This window comes from Microcaecilia unicolor, chromosome 7, assembly GCF_901765095.1.
Source record: "Microcaecilia unicolor chromosome 7, aMicUni1.1, whole genome shotgun sequence".
Lineage (NCBI taxonomy): Eukaryota > Metazoa > Chordata > Amphibia > Gymnophiona > Siphonopidae > Microcaecilia > Microcaecilia unicolor.
Genome location: NC_044037.1, coordinates 234,706,892 through 234,720,448, shown reverse-complemented (window position 1 = coordinate 234,720,448; position 13,557 = coordinate 234,706,892). Strand labels below are relative to the sequence as shown.

At 45.1% G+C, this 13,557-nt stretch overlaps 1 protein-coding gene across 1 annotated transcript in view; it reads right to left on the bottom strand.

The window, feature by feature from the left end:
- The window catches only part of TTC21B (tetratricopeptide repeat domain 21B), a 220,258-nt gene extending 211,660 nt beyond the window's left edge, over window positions 1-8,598 (bottom strand). Inside the window, 3 exon segments of the mRNA XM_030209686.1 lie at window positions 480-590; window positions 683-812; window positions 8,548-8,598. Of these exon segments, the coding sequence (XP_030065546.1) occupies window positions 480-590; window positions 683-812; window positions 8,548-8,574 (268 nt within the window). The 5' untranslated portion in view covers window positions 8,575-8,598.
- Window positions 8,599-13,557: the final 4,959 nt, after the last annotated feature.

Below are 13,557 nucleotides of genomic sequence, written 5' to 3'. Positions count from 1 at the left end.
AGGGCAGAACACCGGTGCTATGCACTAGTCTATAAACAGTGCCCAATTTGACTTTGAACTCTTCCCCCTCAGTTCTCCTATCTCCCCCTCCCCCCTCGCCTACCCCCTCACCCTCTAACCCCCCCCCCCCTGCCCTATTAGGTATCTCTTTCGTAGATCACAAGGTCTTGACAATAAGACTTCTACCCCTGGGGCTCAGACTGGAACAGTGCCCAATTTGAAGCACTGTTTATAGAATAGTGCTCAGCGCTCATTTTTTGGGGGGCCTAAACTTGGCGCCATTTATAGGATCTAGTCTATATTGCACATATTCTTCACCCAGTTAATTTAACAAATCTAAATTACATTAAGCCCATATTTAATTTTATTATATTTTTCTGTTTTTCACAACTTATCGAATACACAAATTTACATATTTTGCTACTGTTACTTTAAGTGGTTGTTCAATGCTTCAAACATTAGCAATTTAACTGTTTTACCTGGATTGGAACTCTTTTTATGAGCATATATCAATGCCATCAAAGAGCAAAGTGAAACATCTTGGTTGTCTTTAATTAACTCAAACTCCCGAATGGCTTCTTGAACTTGATCTGAAGGGGAAGAAACATGAAAATTATTTTTTTCATTAAACGTGCTACAAGTATCAGACACTGGAAGTTTGATTTCATTGTGAATTAAGTACCTTGCATTAACATTCCATAGGCACGGAAAAATAATGAAACTGGGTCGTTGCCATACTTCTTAAGACACTCATTGGCAGCACTTTGGACATGATAAAAATACCTTTCCTGACAATAGTAGTTGATTAAAGCCTGAAAGAAAACAATGATGATAAATAAATAATAATTATACCAACCAGTTAATCCAATAAACAGCAACCAAGAACTTGCAAAAATTCACTGTGGTACCTATGCAGTGCTCAGTGAAAATCTATGCATTCTCAAAATTAACTAAAAATATAGCACATTATCATTATGGGATTAATGATTAATTGATTGTGAATATTTCACATTAGCTCAGTTGTTCATTAGGGACCCTTTTAACAAGCTGCATTAAAACAGCTAACATGGGGGTTTCAGTATAGTAGACAGTAGAATAGAACTGTGCTACTGTTTATTGTGCTAAAAAGGGGGTCTTTATCTTAAAAACCCTGTATTAGCTGCTTGGCAGGACATAGGCAGGCAAAGATATGGTCTGCTGTGACAGCTAGCACATGGTTGATACCACATGCTAGCTCTCACGACTGCTAATAATGCAGCCAAACATGCCTTTGACAGCCATGCTACTGGACTGCAAGGTACGTGCTAGGTTGGCACACTCCCTAGCCTCCCAATCCACCCTACCCCTACCCCCAAAGTCAGATCTCCCTCTCAACATCAGATCCCTCCCCAATACACAAACACACAAACCTGTCAACCCCCTGATCCGTGCCCAGACTCCCCCAAAGGCAGATCCAACATCCCCGAGATCCATACCCCCCCCCCCCAAAAAAAAAAAAAAAAAAAAAAAAAAAGACTCCAAACCCTGGCATGCTAGAAGGTCAACAGTGCCATTTTGAGTCCTGGTGTTGACCCGGGCGGTAGCAGAGCGGAATCACTGCCATCCAAGACCCACTTGGTGATGAGCAGCTGCAGCAGTAGTTTTTTGGGGTAGAAGCAGGCGTAGTTTTGGAAATCGGGCAGTTTACTCTACCATAAGCTCACTCTGTATTTGTTCATACCAGTATCGGCGATCGCCTCTACTGTACTATGTAAGCCACATTGAGCCTGCAAATAGGTGGGAAAATGTGGGATACAAATGTAACAAATAAATAAATAATAGCCTCTACCATTTTTCCCAACACTAAGGCCAATCTCAATGGTCCGCAGTTTTCCTGGATCACCCATGGATCTCTTTTAAAAAACTGTTTTTATATTGGCCATTTTCCAACTTTACGTAAAGTAGACAATTTTATTGAAAGTAATCTATAACCTAACAGAAGATCTGCAATTTTCTCTTAGGGGCCCTTTTACTAAGCCGCGTAGGTGTGTGCGTGCATCCTACGCATGTCAATTTTGAGCTACCACCTGGCTACTGTGTAGCCCGAGTGGTAATTGCATATTCTACGTGCCCAGAAAATTTCTGGTGTGCGGCGCTAACTGAGCAGTAATCAGGATTGCACGCGCACTGACAATTACCACCCGGTTAATGCGTGAGACTTTACCACTAGGTCAATGAGTGACAGTAAGGTCTCAGGCCCAAAATGAACACGTACCAATTTTTATTTTGCAGCATGTCCATTTTTGGCTAAAAAGAAAAAGGCCTTTTTTGCAGATGCACTGAAAAATGGACCTGCGCACGTCCAATACACGCATCCACACCAGCGCAGGTCACTTTTTGACGCACCTTAGTAAAAAGGACCCATCAGTTATTTTCTGTACTCTGGAGTGTCCCCATCTTGTCCAAGTAATTTGCTGATATTTAGCTAGTTTATTTGGCCTATACCAGGCTAAAAGTTCACAGTTCTTTGCTTAAATCTGGTAGCGCTATAGAAGTGATTTATAGTAGTAGTAATAGTACTAAATCTGGGTTTTGAGAATGGAAATGCTTCTCCTGTTAAAGCAGTGATTCCCAAAGTGGATGGTATCACCCCCTAGGGCCATGATGGCGAACCTATGACACGCGTGTCAGTACTGACACGCTTAGCCATTTTCGGTGACACGCGGCCGCATGTGGCCGCATACAGAGAAGCAGCGGCGTTCCCCGGGGCGGATCGCCGATGCGTCCCCCCCAGGTGCAGCGCAACCTCCCCCCCCCCCCGGTGCATGTTTACCCGCAGGGGGGGGGTGCCGTGTGCGCTCCTATTGGCTCCCTCCGAGTCCTCTGCTTGTTCCCTCCCTGCTGCTCCCTCTGCCCCGGCTCCTGCACGGCCGTTAGGGGATCTTTGACCTCACTTCCGGCCGGCGGAGCAGAGAGCAGCGGAATGCCGTGGGGGACGCATCTCTGGGGGCCCTGTGATCGCCATTACCAGCAACCACATAACCACAGCAACCATCATCCAATCTACTGTTCTGGGGTGTCGTGGATTTCTAATTGACCGTCATTGCTGAGATAGGTGAGGGGGAGGCTGGGAGAGGCGAGGGCATGTGCTATGGGTGCCGTTTCCCGCCATTAGAAATAGCGGCAGCCATCTTAATTTACATAAGGTGGTCAGTTAGGCTAGTTAACCCCTAATTGCCTGCAGGGCTAACAGGCTATCTATAATTCTATCTTCTGTCACTGCCCCCCTGATGGAGAACCCAAAAAATAAAAAACCAAGGTTAAGTAAAGGAAGTGGTAGTAGCAGTAGCCGACCCTTTCAAGAGACATGGACCGAGATGTATGGCATTATAGAAAAAAATGGCAGATCATTTTGCGTTCTATGTACTGAAACGGTAGTAAGCAGAACGTGGAATATAAATAGACATTTTGAAACTAATCATTCCCAGCTCTTGAAAAAAAGTGAGGATGAAAGGAAGGAATACATTTCCAGGCAGCTACACTTTTATAAGAGCCAATCTAAGTCCATCCTTAAATTTGTAAAAGGTTCTACAAATTTAACATCTGCAAGTTTGAGCATTGCTCACTCCATAGCTCAGCATGGAAAAGCACTCAGTGAGGGAGAATTTATTAAAGAAACTCTCCTAAGATGTGCACCAGTTCTATTTCACGATATGCAGAATAAAGATGCAATTATTAAGAGAATATCTGAGTTACCAGGAAATTTGGAGTGCCTGGATCCGATTACCAGACACTTTTAGCACCCTGAAAAATATAGCAATGGCTTTACTCACAATTTTTCCCTCTACGTAGTTTTGTGAAACCTTATTCTCAGCGTTAAATAATATCAAAACCAACAAAAGAAACAGATTGAAAGATGAAGTTAGTAGTGCTTGCTTGGGCTTGAAGTGTACAAAATACCAACCTTCAATTGAAGATTTAGCCAATGAAATTCAGCAACAAAAAAGTCACTAATAGGCAGATTAGTTAAAGAATTCCCCCTCCCCCTCACTTATCTTAGTTCACGGCACCCCACACAAGTTAAATAATATCAAGACCAACAAAAGAAACCGACTGACAGATGAACAAAGAAGTCACTAAGCAGGTAAGTTAAATAAATAGGTTTTTGTTTATTAAATACAGTTATATATTACAATTATACATTTTTGTTATTTAAACTATAAATATCGCGAAATTATGGTTTTTTTCTCGAAGTGACACACCACCCGAGTTATGCTCGGTTTTTTGGCGAATTTTGACACACCAAGCTCAAAAGGTTGCCCATCACTGCCCTAGGGGGTCTTGAACTAGTTTAGGGGGGTGTTAAAAGACAAAGTGGTGGTGTGGGGGTGATGAACTTTCCTAGGGGGGTGCAGGAGGGATCAGTTCTGTTCTCGGTCCTCTCCTGTTCTCCATCTACACTTCTTCCCTTGGCTCTCTGATATCATCCCATGGCTTTCAATACCATCTCTACGCTGATGACTCCCAGATCTACCTCTCTACCCCCGAAATCTCAATCAGCATCCATACCAATGTATCAGCCTGCCTATCTGATATCGCTGCCTGGATGTCTCAACATCATCTGAAACTTAACATGGCCAAAACTGAGCTTCTCATCTTTCCCCCTAAACCCTCCTCTCCTCCCTTTCTCTATTTCTGTAGATGGCACTCTCATTCTCCCTGTCTCATCAGCTCGTAACCTTGGGGTCATCTTCGACTCCTCTCGCTCCTTCTCTGCTCACATTCAGCAGATTGTCAAAACCTGTCATTTCTTTCTCTATAACAGCAGCAAAATCCGTCCCTTCCTCTCTGAGCACTCTACCAGAAGCCTTATCCACACTCTTATCACCTCTCGCCCAGATTATTTCAACCTGCTTCTCACCGGCCTCCCACTTAGCCATCTCTCTCCTCTTCAATCAGTCCAAAACTCTGCTGCGTGACTCATTTTCCGCCAGTCGCTATGCTCACATTAGCCCTCTCCTCAAGTCACTTCACTGGCTCCCTATCCGTTTCTGCATTCAATTCAAACTTCTCTTACTGACCTATAAGTAGTGCATTCACTCTACTGCTCCCCAGTAGCTCACAACTCTTTGTCTCTCCCTACGCCTCCTCCTCGGGTACTCCGTTCTGTGGATAAATCTCTCGTCTGTCCCCTTCTCCTCTACTGCTAATTCCAGACTCCGTTCCTTTTATCTCACTGCACCTCACGCCTGGAATAGACTTCCCGAGCTTGTACGTCTAGCCCCGTCTTTGGCCGTTTTCAAATCCAGGCTAAAAGCCCACCTCTTTAACGCTGCTTTTGACTCCTAACCACTACTCACTTGCCCTGTACCCTTTTACCCCCACCTCTTTAATTCTCTTACCTCTAGTTGTTCTGTTTGTCTGTCCTATTTAGATTGTGAGCTCTTTGAGCAGGAACTGTCTTTTCATGTATGGTGTACAGCGCTGCGTATGCCTTGTAGCGCTATAGAAGTGATAAGTAGTAGTAGTACTATAGCAACATGAACAACCAATCCAGGTCACAACTACCTGGCAGAAACCCAATTAGTAGCAACATTCCATGCTACTAATCCCAGGGCAAGCAGTGGCTTCCCCCATGTCTGCCTCAATAGCAGACTATGGACTTTTCCTCCAGGAACTTGTCCAAAGCTTTTTAAAACCCAGATACACTAACTGCTGTTACTTCACCTTCTGGCAAAGAGTTCCAAAGCTTAACTATTGAGTGAAAAAATATTTCCTCCTATTTATTTTTAAAGTATTTCCATTAACTTCATTGAGTGTCCCCTAGGCGTTGTACTTTTTGAAAGAGTGGAAAATAAATTCACATCTACTCATTCTACACCACTCAGGATTTTGTAGACCTCAATCATATCTCCCCTTATCCATCTCTTTTCCAAGCTGAAGAGGCCTAACCTCTAACATTTCCTCATTATGGCTGCTCTCCTTTGAGCCTTTTCTAATTCCGCTGTATCGTGTTTTAAATACGGAGACCAATACACTGGGACCCCTGTTTACAAAGCCATGCTAGCGGCTGGCAGTGCGATACTGTCGACACAGCCCATTGATTTTGAATGGACTGTGTTGACAATGTCATGCGGCTTTGTGAACAAGGGAGCAAGTGAGGTGGAGTGATACAGAGTCATTACACTGTAGTATTCTCAGTCTTACCATCCCTTTCCTAACAATTCCTAGCATCCTGTTTGCTTTATTGGCCACCACCGCCCACTGGGCAGAAGATTTCAGTATATTGTCTACAATGACAGCTAGATCTTTCTCTTGGGTGCTGACTCCCTAGGTGGACCCTAGCATTAGGTAACTATGATTTGGCTTGCTCTTCCCAATGTGCATCACTTTGCATTTGTCCACATTAAATTTCATCTGCCATTTGGATGCCCAGTCTCCCTGCAGTTTACGAAGGGGGTTTACTAAGCCGCTAGCGTGTCTGGCTGTACACTAGTGCCGACATAGCCCATTCATTTTGAATGGGCTGTCGGCAATGCCGCGAGGAAGCCGCTAGCATAGCTTAGTGAACAGACCCCTGAATAACCGCACTTGTCATTCCAATTTACAGATCATTTATAAATATGTTAAATAGCACCAGTCCCTTCAGTTGTACAAACATGATCTTCAAATTTGCGGGTGCAGAGAGAGCTTTTTCACCATACAATCTGATACTTCCTGCCAGAGGGCAATCACTAAGTGAGAAAAAAAATAAAGGCTCTTTGTTTTCTGTACTATAATTTAAATGAAAACAAAAAATTCAGGATGAGCCAAAAAAAAAGTTATTTTGATAACTACAGAATTTTGAATTTTGTTTTATACAAAATTCCTCCCAGGAATGACATTGGGACCCTCGTATGTTACGTTTCTAATAGAAAATTTGGTAATCTCTATCTTCACCTAATCTATAATATTTAAAACCATTCACAATGCCAAGAAACAAATGTATTTCATGCTGGCCACAAAACAATAAGTAGAATGTCAGTACGGCTCAAGAACTGCAGCTGTACACAAAGTCCTCGAGCATTATTCTTCCAATATAATGAGAAATACTTCTTTTAGGGGCCAATACGCAAAGGTTCGTGGTAGGGTTTCACTCTACTGTGAAACTAGTGCAAAAACATTGTCATGGCATGCTTTAAGTAATGAGCATACAAATTAATGGTGCATTAAAATCTGCTTCTCAGCGCAAAACTTCAACTTTCCTGTCAATGCCTGTGTGGAAATGGGTAGGGCCTAGCGGCAACCACCTCTCCCTGCCCCCCCCCCCCAACCTCTTCCCTCCAGTCAAAAAATGCTTGGTGGTCCAGTGGCCCCTTCCCAGTCAAAAAATGTTTGGTGGTCCAATGCCTCCCCCTCCCTAATCACTAGGCCTGGTGGTCAAGTAGAAGCTGACCACCCCTCGAACCCTAAACCTTGTAGGAGGCAGGGGCAATACCCACTCATTCTTGCTTCTCCAGGTGCTACCTTCAAAATGGTGGCAACCCACCCCATGCAGTGCATCCTAAATTGCATTGGGTGGGGCCTATCTAGATAGGATGCACTATGGAGGGTGGGATGCTGCTATTTTGAAGATGGCACCTGGAAAAGCAGGAACAAGTGGGTATCACTCCTGTGTCCTACAAGGAATGAGAGATCTGAGCTTCCGCTAGACCACCAGGCCAAATGACTGGGGGGGGGGGGGGGGGCTAGACCACCAGGGCATTTTTTTATATATACATTGGGGGAAGGAGGAGCCAATGTATTTTTCTGGGGCTGATGTAGCAGGATGGTCTGGTTAGGAGGAGTGCTACTAAACACCTCTCCTCTCAACCAACCCTTCTAACACTGCCCTGAACCTGGCAAAAAGCTTCCTGCGTTAAATGAGAATGGCTGCACAGTATACGACTGCATTAACATGCATTTTAATGCAATCTGCGCTAATAGCATTCAGCACACAACGTGCATGCAAACCCAGCGTTAGCCCCCTTTTAGCACTAGTCCCTTAGCTGACCTATTCTCACGACCTCCCACTCCCTACCTGAGGAAGGGCAGTAAAGAGGAAGAATACCTCCCGTATTTAAACTACGTTTTCTGCTGTAGCTCATGTCACCAAGCTTTAGCTGGTCCATCATTAAGCATCGATTTCATTGGCATCAATTCTGTTGAGGTATTGCTCCTAGACGCGTGACGCGTTCTCTCAAACCTAGAAATAAATCCTGTTATTTCGTCACAACTGATGTAATAGCAAACGATCCGATTAGAGGGCGCAGTGGTGAACAATGAGCATAGGAGGTGAAAACAATGTAACCACATATTGCAGAAGCAAAGTAACAGGGGATGGAATAGTGAATAGAGTTAAAGGCCACCAACTCTGTCTTTTTTTTTAATGAAATGAGCATTTCTTAAATCAGCTCCACTGAATTAGAGCAAGAGCTTTGTATGCTGGTTTACTAGGCTCACGCTCTCCACCAAATCTGCGAAGAACAAGACCGAACCGCGTTCTGCTAACTTCTTTATAGGAGGGACCGAGCCGAGCCCTGCTCTTACCAACGAAACCGCATCCCCGCCCGCCATTCTCCCGCAGCTTCTTTCCAAGGTGCGAACGCTGCCTGACGAGATTCCCCCTCCCACGTCCTCCCAACCGGGTGCAGGCAGGAAATGGCGGCCTCTACAATATATATCTCCTTGGCTGTAGCGCCGCCTCGATGGCGTCGCAGGCGGAGCTCCGGGTTCCAGGCAACGGTCGCGAAGAAGTCATTATGCACTGTGGCCGCCAAGTGGCGATCATCTGACACTGGACTGAAAGTACGAAAAGAGGGCGGTGATAGGGAATATCGGGTAAGACAGGCTGGGTAGTAGGGTGTTTTTTGGGTGGGCTTTGCTTATAAACAAGATAAATCAGTTGCAGTTCCATGTCAGAATTAATCCCGGATCGTTTGGCTGTTACAGGGTTTTATATATGTACCACTAGATGGTGTACAAAATTAAGGGCCCTCTTCTTAACTAGGGACAAGATGCACTAAACTTAACGAGCCATTAACGAGCAAGTAGTAAACCCTGGCATGCACTAAAGGCTTCTCCGAGCCATTTTCCGATCACAGCAGCAGCTAACGAAAACGGAATGCAGATGATCCAAAGGCTATTGCAAGGCTATTATAATGAGATGATGCACTACGGTTTTCCGATCTCCTTACCGTGAAAAACCTAATGGGAGGTCTTGTAAGCATTTATAGGATGAATAACTCTTCTGGGCAAAGCTACCCAATGAGTAATTCCCAGGTTACGTTTACAGGAGTCTGGCTAAACTAACTTCCTAGCTCTGTCCAGGGGTTATATACTATAAAGGAACCTGGCTGTTCTGGGCCTACACCAGAACTTTTCTTCTGTTAGAGAGAACTGGAATAAAAGTATAGTCACTGCTGTGAAATATATTAATTTATTATATAGGTAAGAAAATAAAATAATACACCCTACACTACAGCTCAGCTGTACAATTGTAGCTCCCTTATGCTGATAAGCAACTGTAGAATGTATTGTCTAACTAAAACACTGATATCACTGGTTACTAGGTTATTACACAATCCTGATTAGTAATACTGACTAGGTCATGAAGTAATACAGTTAGCAGCACATCTTCCTGATCACAAAGTTCTGACTAACCCGCCTTTGCTGAGGTAAGAACCCACTAGCTAATCCCCGACTATAGGAAATAAATCTCTGTAATCCTCACCGAGCCGACTCTAGGTGGTCTCTCAGATGAAGTGGACACAGGTTTTTCCCTTTAGACTCCAGCTGTTTTCCACAGCGAGTCCCCGTCTTAGGAAACAACACAGGCTCTCTGCAGCATGCAGGATTACAGTCTCTCTGGCCGGTAGAGCTGAACCAACAGGTACTTTCTTCAGATGGTCAGTTCACAAGGTTGTGGACCACTTCAGGTCTCGCTGGTCTTCTTTTCAGCTACCCTTCTTCCAGTAGAACCAGACAAATTCTCCCTTTCTTCTTTTCTTTCTTCTTCTGTCTGTCCTCTTTGTACTTCTCTTTCTGGTTTTCGCTCTCTGGCCCCTGATTCCCAGGTGACCAGACAGCAACCAATCAGGATCTTGTCCAGCTCCTTCCCTGAGCAAGAAAAACCTTTTTTTGATCTTCCAGTTGTTACATTGTGGTATGCATTCCTGTCTCTCATCAGTCTCGCTGGCACCATGGCCTTACCCACTGTAGCTCATCAGGGAGGTGCAAGGGTCAGGTAGCCCACTGCATATCCTTGAGTTTTTTTCAGACCTGCCAGTTATTTACCACAAGCAGAGCTCTGCCACAAACAGAAAGTTGAATCTGCTTGGTCACTGAAGTGCAGGGTCTTAGTTCACAGACTACATCTTGACATAGTTGTATACACAGGCTGAGATCAGCAGAGTGAGGCTCACAGGGAAATAGCCCTACAGTCTACACCTCTTGTTGGGGCAAATTGGAAGAAAATAATGTCAGGGACGTCCTTTTTGGACATCCTTCACCTGAAAAAAAAACCCACTCCAAAGATGTTCTTTTTGGACGTCCTTCACTTAATAAAAACCTGTGCAGCCCGAAAGGAAGACGCCGCGCCGCTCACCCCCTCCACGGCCTGCTGCAGGAAGGCTCTAATGCGGCTCAATCGTAGCAGGAGAGTGCAGTTGAGGACATCCATCCAAAAAGACGTCTTTTTTGGATTTCCCCCCCCCCCCCCCCCCGCAATAATAAAAACGGCCTTTTTGGACGTCCTTCATTCGGTAAGGGATGCATGCCTGTTCCTTACCGATTCGCTAGGGGAATCTGTAAGGTAAGGGCTTTAACGATTTTTTAGTGCATCTTGGCCTAGGTGCACTAGCGTTGCGCACTAATGCTAGAGACCCATGTATTATGGGTGTCTCTAGCGTTAGCGTACCTATAGCGCAGCTTAGTAAACAGGGCCCAAAGATTGTTTACAAATAAAAAGATGAAACATAACACGGTGCCTTTCAATTAATCAGACTTAGAATGGATTGGGAAATTTCAGGGCCTTTTGTATAAAACTAGGGAGACTAAGGGCCCCACATATACCGCAGCTTTTCCATGCACCAATCCAGCACTACTGCCGGACTACCACCGCAGCAGGAGCCTGGTTGTAGTGCCTGCCTCCAAAATGAGTGCCATTTCCTTCAAGACCGGCATATTTATGCTTCTTTATTGTGGGAATGCTGAAAATGCTTTTCAGCCATCTCCTTCCTAATTTGGAGCACGATTTGCAAGTTCATGATCCAAGGTTTCTGATACACAGTTTTCACATCACATCTCAGGAAAGAGGCTTTAGAATAAAACAATGTGTGCAAATAATTCTTGGCTCCCATGTGTTTTTGGAGGTGCCATTCCTTTACTCTACTCTTCAAAGATTGTTCCTGCTATGTTCGTAGAGGTAGGTGTTCCTTCACTTCTGGGGTTGGGGGGGACAACCTCAAATAAATTTACAGTTAAGTGAGAAAGTTCTGTGCAGGCCTGACCCCTACCAAAAGGTGAACAAGGTGTCTTCCAAAGGCAGTAGAATTTGGAAGAGGACTGTGCTACTCAAGCTTGTGCTAGAACATTCCTTTGCTGGTTGACTGCTACCACTTCTCTATCTCCTTCTACACCAGTCCAGGCTTAAAGAATATGGAGCATGATGCATGTCCAGTAATCATAGGCCCCTGCTCAAGCCTGCCTTGTCCCTCCACTCTCTAAGGCAGACTTCCTGTTGGAGGTGGCCAGGACACAACAGCACTTGAGTGGGAGCCTACACTTACAGGGCCTGTGCGTTGCCTGCACTCAGTCTTCTTTTTAGCCAGAAACTGGTGCTGGAGGAGATAGCAGGGTGGCACCTGCCTGAAAGGGAGAGAGATGATGATGGGGTGGGAGTAGGGATGAGGAGATACTGTCAACCTGTGTAGGGGCAGAAAGGGAGATGTTGGCCACAGAAGGGGGGAAAGTAGAGGAAGAAGGGGAGATGCTGACTATGGGAGGGGTGCGAGATAGAGAGGGGGAGAGGAGACAGGGGACGGAGAGGTAGACAGCAGAAGGTGAGATGCTGGCCATGGAGAGGGATAGAGAGGGGAAGGAATACTGGCCAAGGGAGGGGTGATAGGGCAGAAATTAAGGAGGGGATTCCCAATCCCCTCTCCTCCCTACCTCCTCCCCCAATTTCCCCACCCACCATTACTACCACACATAAAACAAATTTAAATGACGTCTTCACACACAAAACACACAGACCTTCACCAAATACAGAACAAGGAATCACAAATTAGAAATATGAACACCAAAATGGAACAAGGAACTTCAAGAAGTTAAACTTGGCAAGTATTTCAACACTAGAGAAATAAAAGTAGAAATTCACTTCATTTTGTCCTGAACACAATCGGTGCTATAACCATGAAAGGTGTGGGGGGGGGGGGGGTTAGGCACCCTCCCCCCCCCCCAAAAAAAAAATTTAACATCTCCCTTGCTGCAGCTAGTGGGGCTCCTCAAGCCTCACCAGCTGATGATCACCGCCTTCCCCTCCTCACATCCAGCGACCAGAACTCTCCAAGCTCTGCAGCAAGCATCAGTATTTCAGAGCTGCTGCTGTTACAACCCCACCCCCCCCCCCAATACCTGCTCAGCTTTCACACATGGCACTCACAACTCAGGGTTACTGCCACCAGCTGCAGAGCTTAGAAATTTCTGCCTGCTGGACTGGAGGAGGAGGTCTTCACTTAGCGGGGCTTGGGGATCCCCAGCAGCTCAAGTATTTATATTTTGTATTTGGGTGGGGAGAAAATATGGTGTCCACCGATTTGGGGCTCAAACCCCCTCCCCCCCCCCCCCCCCCCCCCCCCCAAATCAGCCACCTGGCTATGACATGGAATACAATATACAATCCATCTGTGATACACATATCCTAAAGCTAACATATTCCACTTAATAAATTCAAAATAAAACACTTTTTTGTACCTTTGTTGTCTGGACATTGTTTTTTCCATCATCTTGGTCCCAATTTTTTTTCTCTTTCTGCTTTCTTGTCTGTCTTCTGCTAATTTTCTTTTCAGTATCTGCTGTCCATTTTTCTTTTCTCCTCTCTTCTCTCCATTCCACAACTATACCTGTCTCTAACATATTTGATTTTTCCCTTTCAGCTATTTCCTCCCTTTTTTTCTTTTTCTGTAATTCACTGTCTCTCTCTCACACACACACTGTTTTTAATTTTCAGCTACCTATCAATTTTCCATCTCTTCTCACTCTGTAACTCTCTCATGTTCCATCTCACTCTTTTTCCAGCCTCCTTTCTCCTTCCATTTACTCCTCATTACCACATTTCTACCTCTGTACTCACTATTGTCCTCTGTCATTTTCTTGCCACCTCCCCCCTTTGATCTCTCCCACATGGTTCCACCATTTCCACAATCTCCTGTCCCTCTCTCCACTCATGTTGCCCACCCCAGTCTCACTGCCTGATATCTCCCTGCCCCATTCCCTCCACTCCTTAGCATCTTCCAGTTCCACCTCTTCCCTCCTCCCCCCCAAAGGGGCCATCTCTCC